This window comes from Arachis ipaensis, chromosome B01 (assembly GCF_000816755.2).
Source record: "Arachis ipaensis cultivar K30076 chromosome B01, Araip1.1, whole genome shotgun sequence".
Taxonomy (NCBI): Eukaryota; Viridiplantae; Streptophyta; class Magnoliopsida; order Fabales; family Fabaceae; genus Arachis; species Arachis ipaensis.
The window spans coordinates 122,809,499-122,831,697 of NC_029785.2; the positions used below are offsets into that span (position 1 = coordinate 122,809,499).

The 22,199-nt window shown below is 38.1% G+C and overlaps 2 protein-coding genes across 2 annotated transcripts; both read left to right on the forward strand.

Annotated features, from left to right (window-relative positions):
• Window positions 7,382-9,766, forward strand: LOC107612320 (protein FAR-RED IMPAIRED RESPONSE 1-like). The gene is made up of 5 exons (XM_016314084.1): window positions 7,382-7,456; window positions 7,889-8,053; window positions 8,223-8,593; window positions 8,680-9,083; window positions 9,189-9,766. The coding sequence occupies exons 1-5, from the start codon at window positions 7,382-7,384 to the stop codon at window positions 9,764-9,766; spliced, it is 1,593 nt and encodes a 530-aa protein (XP_016169570.1).
• Window positions 19,615-20,826, forward strand: LOC107612333. Its single transcript, XM_016314093.1, has one exon. It carries the CDS (start codon window positions 19,615-19,617, stop codon window positions 20,824-20,826), a length of 1,212 nt encoding a protein of 403 aa, XP_016169579.1.

The following is a 22,199-nucleotide window of genomic DNA, read 5'->3' on the forward strand; positions in this document are numbered from 1 at the left end:
AAAAAATTATTTTATAACAAAATTATTTTTTTAAACAAAAAATAAAGGTAAAAAATAAAGAAATTTAACAAATACAAATTAATTCGAAGAATATGTACTCAATACTAAATAAAACAAAAAACACAATAAATACATATTTTAGTTCTAATTAGAGTTTTATTTTTTTTTAATTACCTTGTCTATATATTCAAAGATACAAAAATCAAGTCTCAAATAAAAAATTAGAGTTCTATTTAATTTTTCATGTATATTATTATTTTTTGCAATTCTTATTATTTCTTTGTTCATATTAACTTTTTTTTAGACATAAAGAACAGAAAATGATAAAAAAAAATTAACATGAACAAAGAAATAATAAGAATTGCAAAAAATAATAGTATACATGAAAAATCAAAATGCTAAAAAATTAATATAAAAATTATTTATCATATAAATAAAATAAATACAATAAAAAATAAAAACTAAGAAAGAAAAAAAACAAGAAACTGCTTAAGAAAGGCAGTCCCGCTGAATACTACTCTCAAACTCCTTCCAAGGCAATGGAAGCTCCACTTGGGGAGAAATAGTCCTCATTGCAGTCTTTGCCATGATGTCTGCTACTGTACTTGCATCTCTCAAGATCAACCGAAGATCAGCACGCCATTTCCAAGACATGATATCTCGGATTTTTAACACCAAAGGATCAATAAACCCAGAGCAATCTTGTAAATTATTGACAATAGTAAAAGCCTCTACACAGTCTGTCTCACATATAATGTCTCTTTGTCCCGAGTCCCATGCTAAAAGAAAGCCCTCCAAATAGCAAACAACTCTCCTTGCAAAATGCTACGACTCTCAATTGTTCCCAGACAGCCTCGTTGCCACCTTCTCTTCCAATCTCTGCTAACACAAGCAAAACCAACTCGAGCACCACTGCCAGCATAGCTAGCATCACAATTAATCTTAAAGGTACCCATTGAGGGGGGAATCCAAGAGCCACTAATGGTTGAGGGGATAGATAGTCGTTGCAACTCAAAAATATTTCGGAGCTCCTTTTCTAAGGACAAAGCCATACTAATCACCTTGTCTGTGGTCCAATGCTCGTGAGGATGAAAGATCTCGTTATTTCTCGAACACCAAATCCACCAGAGACCAGAAAAGAATCTAAAGGGGCGCTGTTTGCTATTATGTAAGAACCAACTCATCAAATCCACTGGTTGATCGGAGATCCCTAAAGCTGGCCAAACAAGTTGGGCTTTTGGACAATCCCGAATACAATGTAAAACCGATTACTGACCTGAGAAACATCGTGGACAGCTATCCGTGTGCGAAATGCCCCTCCTAAAACGAAATGCAGCAGTAGGAAGAGCCTCCCGAAGACATAGCCAGGCCAAAAATTTGTGCTTTTCCGGAACATGTTGACGCCAAAGCCAAAGCCAATTACCCATATCCTCCCAACTAAACATCTTCTTACTGAGCCACAAATAACCACTATGAGCATCATAAACCTTTGAGGCTGCACCAGTCCAACACCAACCGACCTCTGAACCAGCTTGAACATCTGGGTTGTAAGAGTTAATGTTGCTCTGCAGAGACTGATTCAGAGGAGAATAGATATTCTCAAGGTTCCACTGTCCAGATGACCAAAGGTCCAAGATCCTGAGATCCGAATCAGAAATGTGAACATAATCCATCTCCTGACACAGTCGCCCCTCTCTTCTCCATTTAGAAAACCAAAAGTTCTGTTCCAAATCCCCAATGCACCAACTAAAACCTTCCTTCAGGATATCCCAAGCTCGACATATACTCTTCCAAACATAAGATCCCCTTCCTCGAGACCGACTAAAACAATCATCCTTAGAAAGAATGGTATTTCTCCATCAACAGTTGAACCCATAACTTGTCGGGATGGTGAAAAAGTTGCCAAACTAATTTTCCAAGAAGAGCAATATTGGCACAAAAAGGATCTCTAATTCCTAGACCTCATAACTTCTTAGGAGTGACCAACACTTTTCAGTTAACTAGATTCAGGCCTCTACCATCAGCTTGACCCTTCCATAGAAATTTTCGCATCATGGATTCTATCTTATTAATTACCCCTTTAGGGAAGAGAGATACTTGCATGCGATAAGTAGGAATCGCAGTCACTACCGAGTTGAGCAAACAGAGTCTGCCTGCCTTATTAAGCAATCTCCCTTTCCAGCTGGCTAGCCTTCCCCGAATATTGTCCAAAACATTGTTGAAAGTTGCGCGTGTCACCCGAGAGTGATTAAGGTTCACCCCTAAATACTTGCCCAAGTTCTGGACGAATCTGATGGAGGAGACTCTAGTGAAAATCTCTTTTCTTGTCGCTAAAACATTCCTGGAGCATAGCGCTTTAGATTTTTCCACATTAACCTTCATCCTAGAGGCTCTGCAGAAATTTTCCAAAGCTACCATTACAGTTTGAACTTGCTGTTTTTCAGCTTTACAGAAAAGAAGCAAATCATCGGCAAACATCAAATGAGAAATTCTTGGACCCCCTCTAGAAACTGCAACCGGCTTCCACAAGCCTTTATCAACTTGAAGATTAATAGAACAGGACAATCTCTCCATATACAACACAAACAGATACGGTGATATAGGATCTCCTTGCCTAAGACCCCTGCTCGGAGTAAAGCTATTTAATCTATCCCCATTCCAGAGGATAGACAGTGAGGAAGCAGTGACACAACGCATAATCAGATTGACTGTCGGAGGAGGAAAGCCAAAACTCACCAGGGTTTGTTTCAGAAATTCCCAATCCACTCTATCGTACGCTTTCTCCAAATCAATCTTAAAAGCCAGGGTGCCTTTCTTTGACTTTGTCTTCTTCATGAAATGGAGAACCTCTTGTGCTACAATGATGTTGTCTGGGGTTCCTCTCCCCAGGATAAACCCTCCTTGAAGGGGCCCAATAATCTCTTTGAGATGGGGACGAAGTCTATTGACCAGGACCTTCGTTATAACTTTGTAAACCACATTACAGAGACTAATTGGTCGAAAATCCTTCATGGAAATCGGGTTTTCTACCTTCGGAATAAGAACCACAAGAGTTTCCATCATCCTTGGATCCATATCCAAACCAGAGAACGCATGACGAACCATAGTCCAAACATCAAAACCAACAATCTTCCAGTATTCTTTAAAGAAGAAAGCCTGAAACCCATCAGGGCCCGGCGCCTTAAAAGAATGCATACTGAAAACAGCCGACTTAACTTCTTCCAGAGTAACTGGCACTGTGAGGCTACAACAGGCTTCATCATTCAGGGAAGGCAGCGGCACATCACCAAGACAACCTAAGTCTACATCCTCCGACTGGCAGAATAGGTGTTTATAGAAGAATTCAGCTTCCCTTCTAAGGACATTCGGGTCCGTTTCCCACACCCCATCTTGAAGAAAGAGACCATGAATCTTATTATGCTTTTTCCGCACAAGAGTCTGGACATGAAAGAACTTGGTATTTATATCCCCAAATTTTACCCACTGCTCTCTGGATTTTTGAAACCATAGAAGTTCCTCCTGCACAAGCGTGTTATTAAATTCCTCAATCAGCTGTTTTTCTTTTTGCCGCATAGACAAATCTTCCATTACTTCAAGTCGCTTCTGAAGGAAATTAATCTGTCTCTCCAATTTGCATTTCCTAACGAAAATGTTGCCGAACACTTTAGAATTAAACTCCAAAGAGTTCTTCTGCACTTCTGAAAGCTTGCCATGCATCTCTCTGTAGCCAGACCTCCACTATACCAATAGGGTGATAACCAAGTCTTTTCCAGAACAGTTTCAAGTGTTGAAAAGGACAGTGAGTTTCAACCACAATAAAAATTACAGGTTTAAATTTCCTAACCAACTCTTTACAATTCACCCGGGCTAACTTATTAGAAGCACCCCTAATATTCTAAGCTATTATATTTAAACTATTCATAATATAAAATATAAAAATATAAAATAAGGAAATCAAAGTGCTTCACCAACCTCAAACCGAGGCTTGCCCAGCTGAAGTGACTCCCGTGACCTTCAGGTTTGCCGGATCTCCATGGAATATCTCCTTAATCCCGCCTACCGATGCAGCAACAGCCGGCAATGCGCCTTCCTTCTCCAATAGAACCGCCACGGTAACACCCTCCTTCACGGTTGCAGGAAGACATGACGATGCTTCCACCACCGTGCCTCCATTCTTCTCAACTAGCGAGCTCTGTAAGGACCCCGACCTTGGTCGTTTCCGGAGAGAGGACCCACAAGGCACTGGGGTGTGTCGGGTTGAGGAGATCGACATCTCACCAACACGGGAAGCGCTGTGTCCGACCTTGACTCGTGACCCGACCTTAGCGCGATAGGAGCTGGATCCATTCGTGTGAAAGAAGTGAATGGTGGGCCTGATTATTCTACCCGAATCGGTTCTAGATTGAATGCCTCTTTGGACCTTGTTAGATTGCTTCTGACCCAGTTTGGTTTTATCTTTTCTCACAACTTGCTCCCAGCCTGGTTCATCATGCATGCAAGCCTCCTCAACATTATTTCCTTCCAAATTATTAGCCTCCAAATCCTCTTACAAATTCGATGCAGGATTCTCGCCAGTAACGCCACCTACCACATTAGGTTCTACTTCATTTGAATTGTGAATTTTGGTCTCAGGATGTGGCACTGCCTTTGTACCGTCCCGTGGCTTGGTGGCATTGGAATCAACCCTCTTTCCTTCCCTAGAGTCTCTACCCAAGCACTGTGCCATATCGTGATCATAACGTGCACAAGAGTTACAAATTAAATTTAAACTTTCATACTCCACTACATGAGTTACGCCTTCCACAATGATATGCTTGATCACTGGCAGTCCTAAATTTATTTGAACACATACTCGGGCATATCGTCCTCTCTCAGCCAACTTAGTGGCTAAGTCCACTTTGATGGGAACTCCTATTGCAGAAGCAATACGCATCATGGCCTGTTCCTGATAGCACTAGATTGGGAGCCCCAAAATCTGAACCCATACAAGCGTAGACCCGAAGGATTGCTCACATGGCCGAAAATCTATATCCCACGGTTTTACAGCAACATAGTGCCCCTCAATCAACCACGGGCCACCAAGCATGACCTTCTCACGATCTTCACATGCATCGAATTTTACCATGAAGTACCCAAACCCCACATCAAGCAGATCAAAGCCACCTTTGATGTGCCAAACCATCCGAAGCTTGTGTGAAAGAGCTGTGTAACTATAATTTTTATCAAGAACCTTGATCACTAAAGCTTCTCGATAAGGCTCTGCCAAACAAAGCTTGGCTTCTTCAGTGAAGTTTACACATGGAGGTTGGGAATCGCCCTGCTTGCCCACCACCATGGCTATACTATCCCCAGATTGAGATCCTGTAAGTGCAAACACCTTCGATTTCTCTGGACCAATGACTTTATCTCTAAAGGAGATCTTTGTAGGATTTGAAAAACCCTCTCGTGAAAAACCCTCCTTGGCACCGGATGCCCTCCACCCACACTCTCCCCCTTATCTCTTTCGACGGCATGGCCGCCATCCTCACTGTGTTTCGCCCTCAAACACTCGTTCTCGCTCTCTCCTTTTCTCATTCTCTCTGAATACGGAGTACGTACTATAAATTTTCATTATTTATGATTATATTGTTACTTCTAATTAGTTTTTCATTTAATTTATCCTTTTTGATAGGATCATAATTCATATTATGCAAAATTTTTATAATAAATGTATTATATCATAATTATAATTACAAATTTTACAAAGCCGAATTCAAAATAAAACTTGAGATTGTTAAGAACTCTATTATCAAGAGTTCACATTCATCATTCATTTGCATATTTGCTAAAGTAAGAGACAATGCTTGGGAGAAGAAGAAACCGCTACAGGGTATTGAGGTTTCTTCATCGATGCAATCCTTTCAGAAACCGCTGTAGGGTGTAGTGTAGCAGATTCTGTGTTTACAAAAGTCAATATAAACTGTTACAGGGTGCAGCGGTTTATGCACAGCCAAATTCAACATAAACTGCGATAGGGTGTAGCGGTTTACGTGCAATTCTAATCCACGACAGGGTGTCGCAGTTTATATATAATTAGAAAAGTTGTAATTGCGTCTGGTGTTTTAAAAAATTGTAATTACGTAATGTTTTTTTCCAAATATTTTAAATATGTAAATTGTCCTAAAAATAAATAGGAGGATTTGAACCTTTGTTCCAAAACCAAAAAGGCAAAAACACCTTGAAAAGAGTGTTTTTAACTTTTTTTTATTTTTTTAAAAATATTTTCGTTGAAAATATTTTTAAAATGTTTAACCAATCATATTTTCATGTCTATTTTCATTGAAAATGGAAATGAAAATGCTTAAACCAATCAGCGCTTCAGGTGTTATCTAAAAAATTCAGACATTGAGAAAAAAAAATCCTAAAAGAGGTTATCAATAAAATAATTTGTAAATAATTTTAAAATGTGACAAAAATAACTAATAAATATTATATTTTTATAATTGGCAAAAAAAATTTTGTATTTAGCAAATAACTTAACCACTTGATCCGAATTTTTGTGGCAACATTTGAACAAATATTTAGTAAGTGCATAAAAAAAATTTGAATCCAAATTTGATCGCTAGATTTTTTTTATTTTTTAAAAAATTTTGGCCATTTACAATTAAAAAATTACTTGACATAAAATTATCAAATTCTAAAGATGAAAAGATCTATTTTTTTAATAATACTTACAAAAAATTACATCAAAATATGATTTTTAAAATCTTTTTTAAAATATATATTTAATATGAGTTAATAGTTAAATTAGTGCTAAAAGATTTTTTTAATTAAATTGGTCAATCAAAGATTAAAAATTAATCATATTTGTCCTTTAGTCACTCTATTAGTAATTTCCGTCAATGAATAATGTTGTGAAACATTAATTGACAATATACATAATACTTGACATGTCTAATTGAATATTGACCAAATATGTTTGTAAAAATCTATTAATTTAGTTCTTTTTTTAATCAGAAAAGCTCTGCATCGCTGTAATTTTTTCATCCAAGCTATCCAAGTAACTTCTTCCAGACGCGCCTCTCCCACTCCCTCAGTTGTTTGTCATACACGCACCTCATATAACATAAACCTTCTGCTGTGTGATAAACCTTTCCTCAACTTAAAACCTTCTGCTGTAACTTAATCCTTGTTCTCTTCTCGCGTTTTCGTTCTTCTTCTTCTTCTTCTTCAATGTAATAAGCTTCGTCATTCTCCTCTGTTCGAGTTTTCTTTATTCTTCTTTTTCTTCTTCTCTACTCGCGATCTTCATTATTGATCTGCATTGAATTCAAAGTAATAATCTCCGTCGTTCTTCTTCTTGTTCGTTTTCTTCTTCGATCTTCACCTCTGAATCGAAACAATGAATAATTCAACTTCAAATCAATTGAATGAGAACGATTTGGTTTTTTCTTCTGAAACGAATCATGCTGATGAGGTTTGGATTATTCAATTTTGAATCGAATATAATGGAATGCAATTGTTAATTTTATTTGAATTGAATTCAATGGACGTAGGTGTTTTTGAATCTGAATTTAATTGAATTGAATTGATAATATCTAAATTGTAGACAGAGGTGATTCAAATTTGATTTTGTATAATAGATTATGTTTCGTTCATTAAGTACTATAGAGTTGTTTCACCATGAGTCCCTGTTCGGTTTGGTATGCAGAAATGAGTTTGAATTTAATTTTTTATACTGGATTATGTTTCTTTCACTCAGTACTATAGAGTTGTTTCACCATGATTATGTGTTCGGTTCGATATGCAGAAAGGAGTTTGAATTTGAATATATATAATGGATTATGTTTTGTTCACTGATTAATATATAATTGTTTCACCCTAATGACACTTTCGGTTCACTGTGCAGACCAGCTGTGTTATGGATGAAAAATTTGTCCCAAAGGTGGGGATGATTTTCAAGACACTAGAAGAAGCTGGAAAATTCTACGAATATTATTCTAAACTTGCTGGTTTTTCTACCAAAATAAGAAACACGACTTGGGACGGAGACAAGATTAAGAATCAACTAATTGTATGCAGCAGAGAGGGGAGGTGAAAATTCAAGATATCTCCAACTCTGAAGACAAATCCCTCAGCGGGGTTAAACTGTCCAGCCAGGATTTACGTACACATAATGAAGGATGTCGGTCTTTGGACAATTTCCAAAGTTGTTTTGAATCACTCACATCCTTGTTGTCCAGACCAGGCAGAGATGCTCAAATAACACAGGGAGCTTAGCATGTTCGTGTGTCGCACCATCGAAACCAATGAGCAAAACTTACCAATCATTTGTGGCAGCAGCTGGTAGCCATCGTAAACTAAGTTTTATAGAAAAAGACATGAGAAATTACATCACAAGGGAAGTACGAAATATTTCCGAACAAGACGATGCAAAAGAATTTGGGAAGTACCTACTAAGAATGAAAGAAAAGAGCCAAAATTTCTTCTTTGAGCTCAACCTCGAAGGCGATCATTGCATCAAACATGCATTCTGGGCCGACGCAAGAAGCAGGGCCGCATGTGAGTATTTTGGAGATGTGGTTTCATTCGACACTACCTATAACACAAATAGGTATTCTGTTCTGTCACATGTAGTTTTTTGTTTAGTGACTGTACAAATTTCGGTTCACCATTGTCTGGATGCATCTATTTATGCAGGTACAATTTGGTTTTAGGTTCTTTTGTGGGCGTGAATCACCACGGTCAGTCGACACTTCTCGGGTGCGCACTGATGAAAAATGAGGACATCCAATCATTCAAATGGCTATTCGAGTGTTGGCTCCGTTGCATGGTTGGGAAGGCACCAAAAGGCATTCTTATCGACCAATACGCATCGATTCAAAGGGCAATTGAGCTGTGCATGCCAACAATAATTCACCGGTGGTGCATCTGGCACATCATGAAGAAGATCCCACACAAATTAAATGGCTACAAGGGACACGAAGAAATTGAACAAGAGACGAGTCATGTTGTTTGGAACTCGTACAGGAAAGATGCATTTGACAGAAACTGGAACGATTTCCTCACAAAGTATGACCTTGGAGGCAACAAGTGGCTCTCAGGTAACCGATGTTTCAATTTGAATTATTTTTATGCCAATACCTTTTTTTTCAAGACATGCACTGCTTTCGGTTCACCACACCGTATTTGTTTGGTTTATTCTGCAGAGCTGTACGAAGATCGGCATATATGGATTCCAGTTTACCTGGATTACCACTTCTGGGCCGGAATGAGAAGCACACAAAGGAGCAAGAGCATGCACGCATTTTTCAACAAGTTCATCACACGCAACAGCTCCCTGAGACAATTCGTGAAGCAATACGACAATTGCCTAGCAAGCAGAGAGCAAAGAGAGAGAGAATTTGATGCTGCAAATTTTCACACCGTGATACCGTGTGCAACAAAATCAGCAATAGAGGCCCAGTTTCAACATGTGTATACCCACAAGAAATTCCGGGAAGTTCAAGCACAATTCAGAGAAAAAGTGAACTGCATCACAAGATCAATGCATTCCACTCTAGGTTTTACAATATACGAAGTTGTAGAGCAGGTTTCCAACTCAACATTCAACAAGTTTATGGTCACCTACGACGTAGTATCACGTGAGGTAAAGTGTCAGTGCTTGTTGTTCGAGTCAAGGGGCATATTGTGCCGCCATTCCCTGAGCATCCTAAGCTTCGAGCGAGTGGATAACATGGCACAGAAATACATAAATACATATTGGAACGTTAGAGCAAGAACATAAAGAGGAGGCACACACACATCAAGAGTAGCCAAGATGAGCCTATACTGGAGCCGAGAAGTAAGATATTCGAGAATTGGTGTTTTGGTCACACAATATATGCGAATTTGCCTCCGAGTCCGAGGAGTTGACCAAAATTCTGCATCGGGCATTTGACAAGGTCATGGCCGAGATGCAAGAATATCAACAAAGAAGCAAAGGAAAAAGTTCGTTATCCCATGAAGAAGCGACATTGAGTGACATGAACGACCTTTAAAGCCCGCCACGCGTCAAAACAAGAGGCCGGCCCAAGAATAGACTTGGATCAAACCTGGAAAAAATTATCTCAAACACCACGAAGAAAAAGAAAAAGACAGCTCCAAGCGAGGTAAAATTGATTTGCTTTCGATTAGGAAAAATTCATTTGTACATTTGCTAATATTCGATTTTATTATGTCTTTTGTAGTTTAACCTTTTAGACTGCGGATCAACGATTCAGTCAAGCTCCAGCCTTTACAATGCACCAGATATGAATTATCTGAGAGAGGATTATACGAGTTTTAGTTTTTATTAACATAAATTTCTTTCCACCCATGAGCCAATTTCGGTTCACTGAGGTTATAGGAGGGTTAATTTTGACTTTTGTTAGTCTTTAATGAATAGTCATTTTTTTGTGAAATTCTTTATTCAAAAGTGAATTTTTTTCTTTATTGAATAGTGAATTTATTGTGCTATGTCAGAGAGTTCAAGTGTTTCTGAAACTGAAAACTGATAGAATCATTTTTTTATAATTAGCTCTCTACTATATTGATATATGGAGTTGTTTCGATTCATCCAGTGTATTAAATTTGGTTCACTGTGTTTTTTGGGGTTCTTAATGTCTTGATAAATACACTGATTCTATTCACTATGACCCTGGAATAAAACAGCAGCTAGACAGTTCTAATAGATATATAAATTGACATCTCAGACCGACAGGACAAGGAGTAATCCATTTTGAATCAGATATAAATATTAACATTTGCTATATACATTGATATTAAGATTAGATATATACATTAACATTTAAATTAATATTTACATATATACATTGAAAGAAGGATTGTTTGCTTTTTTAAACAAGTTAAACAAAATATTGTTAATTACAACCAGTCAATCTTAGTATATCCTATTACTATCTAAATTCCCATATGTGAATTTACAATAAAGGCTGGAGAGGGCAGCAGATGACTTTGGGAGTCTTATTGCTTCAGATGCCCAAATCACTTGATCTCTAATTTTGTTCATTTCGTGCAACAAAATATTTGGACCATATTGGTACCTGAAGTCATCAATCTCTTCCTACATTTCAATTGAAAGGAATTAGTTTCATAAGAAATGAACCTAACTGAAATAAGAAATGAAAGAACTTTATTAATTTAGAAAGTACTTACTTGTGTCCAAGCTTTATATTTATATCTTTTCCCACTTTTGATCTTTTGTGGATAAATTGTTTCGAGCCATTTCATGACGTATATGCCACAATCATAGCTAAGCAATAATTGCGTATAATACGATTAATAGTATACAAAATAAAACACATTAAAAATAGGACTATAGAAGAGAAAAATTCTTACTCTGTACGTTGACCGTTCAGCATGATATACTCTACTTCCTCTCCCTTTCCGTCCTCCATTAAGGATTCCGCCCCGGCGTATACCTTCATCTGGGAAATTATTAAACCCTGAAAGGAACACAAAAAGTAAATAAAGAGAAGCAACAACAGTGAACCGAACTCCTCTCATGTACTGAACAATTTAAATAATTTACAAAAAAATAACTTAGAACAAATTTATTCAGTTTTACTCTCGATTCAGGTATATGTTTTTGTCCTTATTGACCGGGTCAAGGGCATAGAATGCCTTTTTCTTGACATCGGCAATCCACAACCACCAATGCCATCCATTGCAAACCGGCACAAATAGTTGAAGTTTAGGAAAATGATAGAATATATCAGTCAAAACAATAGCAAACGAGAAAATTATCAAAGAATTTTTAGAAATGAATACTTACAAATGGATGCGATGCCAGTTTTCTTTTGTCAAGGAAACGGCGATGGTGGGCATATTGTTCGATATCAAACCGGTAGGCCTTATTTGTCCTTTTATCAGTGTATTCCACGCCATAGTTTTCCAACATAAAAATCTGCAAAACGAACATCAGTTAAATCAGAAGCGACCAGACTAGTGAATCAATATGAACATTCCCACCGAACCGAACAGAAATCATGTATAGAATCAACATGAACAAGTCCACTGAACAGAACTCCATTCATGATTCGAATAAGACGTGATAAACATCAATCAACAGGGAATAAGATATTTAGCTTACCATAATATCCAGTGGCACAATGTATATTTGTTCCTCATACCGGCGACATTTTATCTCGTTAAGAATCATGCTATGTATAGTCACCACCTATAGGAAGAAAATTTATGAGATATAATGTATAAGAGTCTATAGAAAAATCATTAACGTTAACACAATTGGCAAAGAATTTACCGTGCTTTCCACTTGTTGTTTGGGCATTAGAGACATGAAATGTTCTCAAACCCCCTCGTAAAGTGCCTCATGCTTCAAGACGAATATGGCGTCATATTCGTTGCTACTATCTTTGGTCTGCTTAACAAGTGTCATCCAGTGATAACACTTTTCGATCAACTCCCTTGTGATTTTATTTTTCTCCGGAGTTTTGAAAACTTCAGCAGTTGTGAAGGTTGGCTCGGCAGTTGTTGCTTCAGCAAACTTCAATGCTGCCGTCACCCCAGCATCTACCAATGTCTCTTTCAGGATTTCCAGCTGTGAAACAGTCGGCTCAGAGGGCTGAGTTGGTTGAGAGGGGGAGTTGCTTGAGATGCTAGGGGACTTATCCCAAGGCTAAAGGAAGGGATGTCATCTTCCTGTTGCCTAGAATGAGCAGCACTGCAAGTTGATAGACATATATAACAAATGATATTATACAAAAATGATGTCAAACAACTCAGTGAACCGAAATGATAAAATGTGGTGAACAATGTTAAAACTTACAATTCAGGTTGTGCTTGTTCTTCTAATTGCCATGCCACCGGAGCTTCTTGTTGCTGTTGTTGTTGGTGAAGGTTGCTGCATTAAACAGAAAAGATTTCAGTAATGAGGCAGATTTGTTATCCTGTACCATTAAAACTAATAAAAAGAATTATAATTACCAGCTAGACCAGAAGATTATAAAAATGATATTAATTAAAACTTACACGTTCATTGGAAGTTCTGGCTCCATATTCCTTGGTGAAGATTCCTCAGCAGCCTGCTTTTGTTGTTCTGATTGTTGTGCCGGTGCTTCTTCACAAGGCTGCTGTTGCGGTTCCAAAGGGTTGCTATATTAAACAGAAAACAGTTCAATAATGATCCCAAACTATTATCTTATTTTATTAAAATTAATAAAAAGAATTTTGTGAGACCACCGAACCGAACCCACTAGATGCATTGAATAAAACATGATAAATAATAAAATAGCTAGAAAAGCATTGCTGCATGCAATCAGAATATCCCTAAACCCTGAATACACTAACTATCAAGTGAAAATGCAAGCAGAATAACCCTAAATCCTGGATACACTAGCTATCAAGAGATTTAAAATTACCAAGCCCGCTGAACCGAACAAGATTCATGTGGTGAATAAATATTTCTAAACTTACTTATTATCAGAAGTTTGTTGTGTTTGATTTTCTGGAGGGACATAGATAAAGTCATCTTTGATCAACTCTTCCCGAAGAGAACTTGGAAGAGACAACGAAAGAGGAGGTCTAAGGAATGTAAAGAATGAAAAAGTTAATGTTGAACAATTAGAATTTGTTCTGATATGAAACAAAAATGCATGATATGAAACAACTCAGTGAACCGAAATGATACAATGTGGTGAACAATGTTAAAACTTACAATTCAGGCTGTGCTTCTTCTTCTAATTGCCTTGCCACCGGAGCTTCTTATTGTTGTTATTGTTTGGGAGGGCTGCTGCATTAAACAGAAAATATTTTAGTAATGAGGCAGATTTGTTATCCTGTACCATTAAAACTAATAAAAAGAATTTTATGAGACCACCAAAACGAACCCCCTTGATGCACTGAATAAAACATGATAAATAATAAAACAACTAGAAAAGCCTTACTGCATGCAATCAGAATATCCCTAAACCCTGAACACACTAACTATCAAGTAAAAATGCAATCAAAATAACCCTAAACCCTGGATACACTAGCTATCAAGTGATTTAAAGTTACCAAGCTCACCGAACTGAACAAGATTCATTTGATGAATAAATATTTATAAACTTACTCAATATCAGATTGTTGTGTTTGACTTTCTGGAGGGACATAGATAAAGTCATCTTTGATCAACTCTTCCTGAACAGAACTTGGAAGAGACAACACAAGCGGATGTCTAAGAAATATAAACAATGAAGAAGTTAATGTTGAATAATTAGAATTTGTTCTGAGAAACGAGAATCTGTAGATTGAAAAACTCACATTTCTAAATGTTCAGAACAAGTTTGTTGTCGATCCTTAATGATTTGTAGCTCAGAATCAGGTGTTGCTCTAGTTACATTTAAACATGTTTTCCGTGCGATTAATTAAACAAAAATTATTAAAAAAAATCTAAAAGAGTAACATAAATATTTTTAACTTACATTGGTGGAGTTTTAAAACTCTTTCTTGGATGAATTTTCTTTTTTCTAAAATATTTTACCGTGCTTTTCGGGGTATTTTTCCTAAAAAAAAGATAACTAATTAAAATTAAAAACCTAGATTAGGTTTTAGGTTTTAGGGTTTAGGGTTTAGGGGTTAGAGTTTAGGATTTTGGGTTTAGGGTTTTAGGAGTTCAGGGTTCAGGGTTCAAGGTTCAGGGTTTAGGGTTTAGGATTTAGGGTTTTGGGATTAGTTTTAGTGCTTAGGGTTTAGCGGTTAGGGCTTAGGGTTTAGGGGTTTAGGGTTTAGGGTAGAAACACATGAAATTTGGAAACCACCAAATCGAAAGTAAAGAAGGCAACAAACCAATTTACCTGGTATTGTCTGGGGTATTTACAGACAGTGTGGAGCTTGCCTGAGTCTGGAAGAGAGGTTCGCTACTGAGATTTACAGTCGGCAGTCTAAGCAAGATAAATAACTATTAGTAATTGAATCCAGAGGAATTAGAAAAGGTTCTAGCAATAGTTAGCAAAGAAAGAAAAATAACTCGGTATAAGAAGCCGAATCTTACGTCTCAGAGAAATTATTTTGTGCCTCCGTCGAGTCAAACTGATCCGGAGCAACGTTTGCTATTTGAGCTCCATCATTTCTTTTCTTTGATCTCTTTTCTCTTATTGTCTCTAACGCTTGTCTTCTTCTTTCTATAGCGCTGTCTTTTACTTGTTCAGATATGAAAGTTCATAAAATAAGTATGAAGGAACCTAAAACGAAAGTATCAATAAATAAAATAAAATATGATTAGAGAAACTTACTTCTTGTCAGAGTTGGTTTGGTTTTTTGCCACCCTTTGCAGTTGTTTTCTTTTTACTATGGGTGTTTTTTTAATTTCTTTTTCTCTGCAACATAGACAAACACATGGAATTTATATCGGAGAAAAATATAAGCAAGAAAAAGACACTAACAATCAAGTGAACGAAACTGACATAGTTTACCAAACCGAAAACAATTCATATGTTGAACAAAACATGATACTTATTTAATCATGAAGAAAAACATTTCTGAATTAAAAAAAACTCAACTTGAGCAACTCCAGTGAACAATATCACATCTGTAATTTACTTAACAAGCATACATAAACAATTTTCAGGAAGGAAATGCAAAACTAAACCAGATGAATATCATACAATCATATAAATGAACATCACCCAATACTTACTGGCTATCAGATTTGCTTGTGCCCTCTAAATCTGTCGGCACAGGCTTCCTTTTTTTGCTTTATTTTTTAACCACCTTCTGTGGTTGTTTTCTTTTCTTTGTGCCAGTTTTTTCAATTTCTTCTTCTCTGCAATACATAAGAACAAGTGCATAAGAACAACTTTAAGCAAATCCAAGTTAAATGAAATCAATATGAAGATCAAACTTACTGGTTTTCGGATTCACTTTTGCTTTCTGAATCCGTTGGAGTGTTTTCAGTTTCACTTATTTTTTCTGAATCCGTCTCAACAAGTTTTTGTTTTTTAACCACCCTCTTTTGACTTGTTCTCTTTGCTGGTGGTGTAAGAACTGAGATTAATTAATCGTCTAATTAAATAATTAATATTGTCCAAAATAGGATCAAAAATTTTAGAATGAGAATTGGAGGATTTAAATATGATTTTTGGACTCAGTAGATTTTTCTGAGACAGAAAATGTATTTTCTATGAAAAACCGAGTAAAACCGCGAACCGGCAGATGAACCGGCCGAACCGGTTCAAGCCTGTCCAGTAATTTGCGAGAAAAATTAAAAACAGTAGAAAACCTTAGGAAAATATTTAAAGTCGAAAACCGGGCGTTAATTTTAAAGGTTTGGCCCAAAGTTGGACCAAACGGGCTAAAAACGCTAACGGGTTGGACCGGGCCCAAGTTGGGCCCAAGCCCAACATATATAACACCCCATTAATGAACCCATCAGCCATAAACACACACACACACACACACACACACACACACAAACACACACAAGGTGAGTGGCTGAAGTGAAAGGGAAAGGAAGAGAGAAAAGTTACTATTCACATACAACTTCAATCCATCATATCTCGAGCTACAGTGCTCCGATTTGCATGCTGTCAGTGGCTACGCGAAACTCTTGCCGAGCCCGTCATTCTAGGTAAGCCTTGTGGTAAGTTTATTGAAATCCCCTGCCCATTTTCCTGCCCTAAGAATTTCAAGTTTTTGGATTTTGTGTTGAGTAAAATTTTGTGATTTTTGGTGTTTAGGTACACTCTAGCATTTGATTACTATTCAGTTTTCCCCCAATCATCGTTGGGTAAGGTGAGAAATTTAAATCTCTTGTGGTTTTATGGATTTGATGAATCCTAGGTTGAATTATTGTATATTATGTGTATATAGATTGAGATTGGGATTGTTGGCATTTGGTTGGAGCTTTGGAGTGATTATTGATACTTGTTGGAGTTGATTGGTGGCTTGGATTGTGGTTGAAAGCTTAATTGCACTCAATTTCGGGTTTTAGTGCATATTAGAAATCGGCCAAGGTATGGTTTTGGTTCCTTTATGTAGTATATAATATTTATGGACACTTAGGTTAGTGACCCATTGGATAGGATTGAATTAAATTGGTTGTTGGAATTGTTGTATGATGATGTATGATGATTTGATGATTTGGACTGTTGATGAATTGAAATGTTGATGTTGATAGTATGATATTGGAGATTGAGATTGAAATTGATTATGATGATTGTTGGTAAGGGTGGAATGATATTTGATTTATGTGTTGGTTGAGAAATGAATGTATTATTATGTATTTGATAATGGGGATTGATGATTGCATAAGGTGGAGTGGTGAATTGAGGTATGAAAAGTGTGAAATCTGATGTGTCTTGGGATTTTGATGAGATGGTGGTTTAGTTTTGGTTGTGAAATTGGAAAATTAAGCAATTGTGAAGTGTTGGTAAAAACTGATTTTTGGTGAATTTTGACGGATCATAACTTGAGCCTCAATTTTCAAAGTTTGTTGAAATTTGCTTTAAATTAAAGTTCATTGAAAAATCTTTAAATTGATATAAAGTTTATAGAAAATGGATTTCTGTAGAGGAAGTTATGATCATTCAAAGTTTTGTGTCAAAATCTGAATTCTGTGCATGCTGCAGAATTTGTGATTTCTGGTTTGTGTGCGCACGCACACACGGGGACGGTGGTTGGATCCCGCCTGTCTAGGTAGCGGCGGCGGCATAAGGATGGTTGTTCGTCCCGCTTGCATTGAGATGTGAGAACCGTGGCCAGAGTATCCCGCTCGCATCCCTTCGGATCACTAGAGTGTGCAGGCACAAAATCCTGGACGCTGTTCCGAGCACCATATCTCGGGGGTTCCCATTATAATTCCGAAGGGCGACATACATCTCCATGGAGATGTGTCGGGTTGGCAGTTGAACCGACAATGTGATATCACAGCCTATAGGACAGGCATTCATCATGTGCATCTTTTATCTGTTTGTTTGCTTTGCGTACCTGAATTGTATGCCTAATTGGATAACATGCCTAATTGCCTATGTGAATTATATGTCTATACTTGTGTTTTACTTGCATTGATATTAATTGTGTATTCTACTGGGATTGAGGAGGTTCGGAAGGCGGTGGCGATGGGATCGTATGGAGGATAGGTTGGTGAAGGCTGTGGGACAGCGGAGAATTGTTAGATTAGAAAATCCCCTAAGATAGACTACCCCTTTTATTATGTTAAGTTTTAAGTTATGCTTTACTATTTTAGTTATGCTTTAAGATGAATCTTTTGATAGATATGAAGTTCTAGGATTGCCTCTGGCGTCCCGGGGTCTTATATCTTATATCACTGGGCATTGTTACCATACTGAGAACCTCTGATTCTCATACCATATTCTGTTGTTATTTTTTAGATGCAGGTCGCAACCCACCTTGCTGAGTTGTTTTGGTGGTGACAGAGCAGAGGATCCTAGATATGTTTTGAATTCTTTTCATTATTTTGCTTAGATTTCTCATCTTTTGTATTTATTTTTGCCTAGAGGCTTACTTTGAGAGAAAAACTTGTACAAGCTGTTTTAACTTTCAGATTTCTGTATGGTCTGTATATAGCTAGTCGGCTTAAACTCCGCGAGCCGTGGTTAGATCTTTATGCTATTATACTCTTATATTTTGTTATATTATATCTATATCTTGTGCGTTAAGTTTGTAGCTTTGTGTGTATGTTTTGCGCCTTTCAAATCCTATTTTTGAGCTGTATCCTTCATTAGGCTTCTAGAATATATTACTTCTTCTATATATGATATGTATAAGCTTTAGACTTGTCGTAACCTTTGATTAACCTTTGCTTTACGACGCGAGGTAAGGCTTAGGATAATTAGGGTGTTACATTTAGTGGTATCAGGGCGGTTCGTCCTCGTGAGCCTGAGGGATGGACCAATTGTGCTTCAATGCATACTCTGTTTCTTTTCTTTGATGTTATTTAGGTTATCTCATTGATATTGCATAGCATGCTTGTTTGTGAGTGCCTGTTTAGGATAATTGAAGCACTAGGATTTTGATATTGAGACTGATCACCTTGATATCGATTGTTTTGTTTAGAAAGGAACCCTAATGGCCACTCGCAGATGAGGTCGTACGGGTTCACGAGTAGAGAGTAGAAATGCGCAACCGACCGATAACCATGCCGAATTCATGGCGACAATGGCTAACCTTGCGAATACCATGGAGGCAAATGCTGCTGCGACTCTATAAGTTGTGTAGAGGTTAGGCCAACCGACTGGAAACGGAAACGGAGATGGAAATGGAAATGATAATACAGAAGGAAATAGTGATAATATAGGAGGTGCTCCGATGACCTTAGCTACTTTTCTCAAGGTTCATCCGCCTAGTTTCAGAGGTTCAACCAACCCTACAGAAGCGAATAATTAGTTTCAGGCCATGGAGCGCGTGCTGTAAGCACAGCATGTCCCGAACAACCAGTATATGGAGTTTGCTACGTATCAGATTTTGGGAGAGGCTCAGCATTGGTGACAAGGAGAATGCCGCTTGCTACAGCTGCAGAATGCCGACATCCCTTGGGATGTATTCAAGACGACTTTCTATAAGAAGTACTTTCTTGAATCTGCAAGGAAAGCGAAGGAGATGGAACTTATGTAGCTGAAGCAAGGTTCCTTGTCTATGGCAGACTATACTAGCCGATTTGAGGAGCTCTATAGGTTCTCTAGGGTGTGTCAGGGTTCCCCGGAGACCAACCAAAGTTGGAAGTGCATTAAGTATCAAAGGGGCTTGAAGGATAACATCATGACTGTTGTGGCTCCTTTGGAGATTCGGATCTTCTCCGATCTTGTGAACAAGGCGAGGGTTATTGAAGAATGTGCAAAGATAGTAGCCTCGTCAAGGGACACTTATGGAGGAAACACTAGTCGGGGACGTGGCAATTACTTTCAGCCGAGGGGGCAGAATTTCAAGAGATTAGGACATGCGCCTCAAGGTCAAGGAGGCTTCAGAAAGAATACTTATGATCAGTACCAGCGTGGCAAAGGGAGAGGGAATCAGAGTAAGGTTTCTCCGGATTTAACTTGTGATCATTGTGGACGTTTTCATCCATATGACTCTTGCAAGATTGGTATAGGTGGTTGCTTCAACTGTGGTTTGCCTAGTCACATTGCGAGAGACTGCACTCGTGGGAAGAATCCGAATGTGGGTCAGAGTCAACACCAAGGGCGAGTATTTGTTGTGAACGCCAAGGATGCTACTAAGGCAGATCCTCTGATTAGAGGTAACTGTTTAATTGGTGATAAAATCTTGGTTGCATTGTATGATACTGGAGCTTCGCATTCGTTTATTTCGTTTGCTAAAGTTGAGGAATTAGGCTTGAAAGTGTTAGAATTAGCATTTGAATTGCATGTACATACTCCGCATCAGATAATTGTGACTAGGTCAAGTTGTAGACAAGTAGGTTTCAAGCTTGAGGGTAGAAATTTTGTGCATGACTTTATTTGTTTACCAATGGTTGGGTTGGAGATGATTTTGGGGTTTGATTGGTTGTCAAACAATTGGGTGTTGTTGGATTGTTGTGAGTGGTCAATTCAGTTTATGCTAGAAGGAGAAAATGGAGCAGTGATAGCTGAGGGTTACTACCTGAACTCTGTAATGGTACACTGTAGTGGGGAAGAGTGTCAGGATTATATACTGTTGGTTGCAAATGCGTTAGGTGACAATCAGAAGATAGATCAAATCCCGATAGTTAGAGACTTTCTGGAGGTGTTTTCGGAAGATATTCCTAAGTTCCCACCTCAAAGGGAGATTGAATTTGCAATTGAATTGGTGCCGGGAGCTGGACCAATGTTGATTGCGCCGTATAGGATGGCTCCGATAGAACTGGCATAATTAAAGGCTCAGTTGGAAGAGCTTCTGAATAAGAGATTCATTCAATGAGTGTATCTTCATGGGGAGCGCCAGTTTTATTGGTGAAGAAGAAGGATTGAGGAATGCGACTTTGTGTGGATTACCGACAGCTGAACAAAGTGACCGTGAAGAACAAGTACCCGCTGCCAAAGATAGATGACTTGATGGATCAACTGCAAGGGGCTGGAGTGTTCTCTAAGATCGACTTAAGATTCGATTATCATCAGATAAGGGTGAAGGAGGATGACATTCCGAAACTGCGTTTAGGACGCGCTATGGACACTACGAGTTTGCGGTGATGTCCTTTGGGTTAACGAATGCACCTGCGGTGTTTATGGATTACATGAACAGAGTATTTTGTCCCTTTTTAGACAAATTTGTGGTGGTTTTTATAGACGATATCTTAGTTTATTCTAAGACGGCGAAGGAGCATGAGGAACACTTGAGAATTATGTTGGAAATCCTGAAGGAGCGGAAATTGTATGCTAAGTTGTCCAAGTGTGAGTTTTGGAAGGAGGAAGTAAAGTTCCTAGGTCACGTAGTGAGCAAAGGAGGAATAGCCATGGATCCTTCGAAAGTAGAGGCGGTGATGGAATGGGAAAGACCAACGACGGTGACGGAAGTTAGGAGTTTCTTGGGCTTAGCCGGATATTACTGGAGATTTATTGAAGGATTTCCCGGATTACACTACCGATGACTAAGTTGACAAGGAAGGAGGCGCCGTTTGTGTGGACGTCGGAGTGTGAAGAAGTTTTCAGACCTTGAAACAAAAGTTAACTTCAACACCTGTTTTGATTTTACCGGAACCGCGTGAACCATTTGAAGTGTACTGTGATGCGTCACTGAAGGGTTTAGGATGCGTGTTGATGCAACACCAGAGTGTGGTGGCATACGCATCGCGTCAGCTGAGACCGCATGAGGTAAATTACCCAACTCATGACTTGGAATTAGTAGCGATTGTGTTTGCACTGAAGATTTGGAGGCACCACTTGTACGGAGTGAGGTTTAGCGTCTTTTCTGATCATAAGAGTCTCAAGTACATCTTTGATCAGAAATAGCTCAATATACGTCAGAGGAGGTGGATGGAGCTTTTGAAGGATTATGATTTTAAACTAAGTTATCACCCTGGAAAGGCGAATGTGGTAGCAGACGCTTTGAGTCAGAAGTCTTTAATGATAGCTTGGATGATAATCAAGGAAGAGGAGTTAGTGGATAAGTTTGTGGATCTTAAGCTAGATATTGGTGAAGTTGCTGGAAGAGCTTGTTTGAATCAGTTGCAGATTTCAAGTACGTTTAAAATAGAGATTCAGAGGGCTCAGCAAGATGAGCAAAAGCTTCAGCAATTATTTTAACCA

Bases quoted from the DNA above. Each gene is read 5' to 3' on its own strand.
- LOC107612320 (XM_016314084.1), top strand. From the start codon at position 7,382: ATGAATAATTCAACTTCAAATCAATTGAATGAGAACGATTTGGTTTTT. The intron at 7,457-7,888 runs GTTTGGATTATT...TTCACTGTGCAG, and splicing joins AAACGAATCATGCTGATGAG to ACCAGCTGTGTTATGGATGA. The intron at 9,084-9,188 runs GTAACCGATGTT...TTTATTCTGCAG, and splicing joins AGGCAACAAGTGGCTCTCAG to AGCTGTACGAAGATCGGCAT.
- LOC107612333 (XM_016314093.1), top strand. From the start codon at position 19,615: ATGGCAGACTATACTAGCCGATTTGAGGAGCTCTATAGGTTCTCTAGG.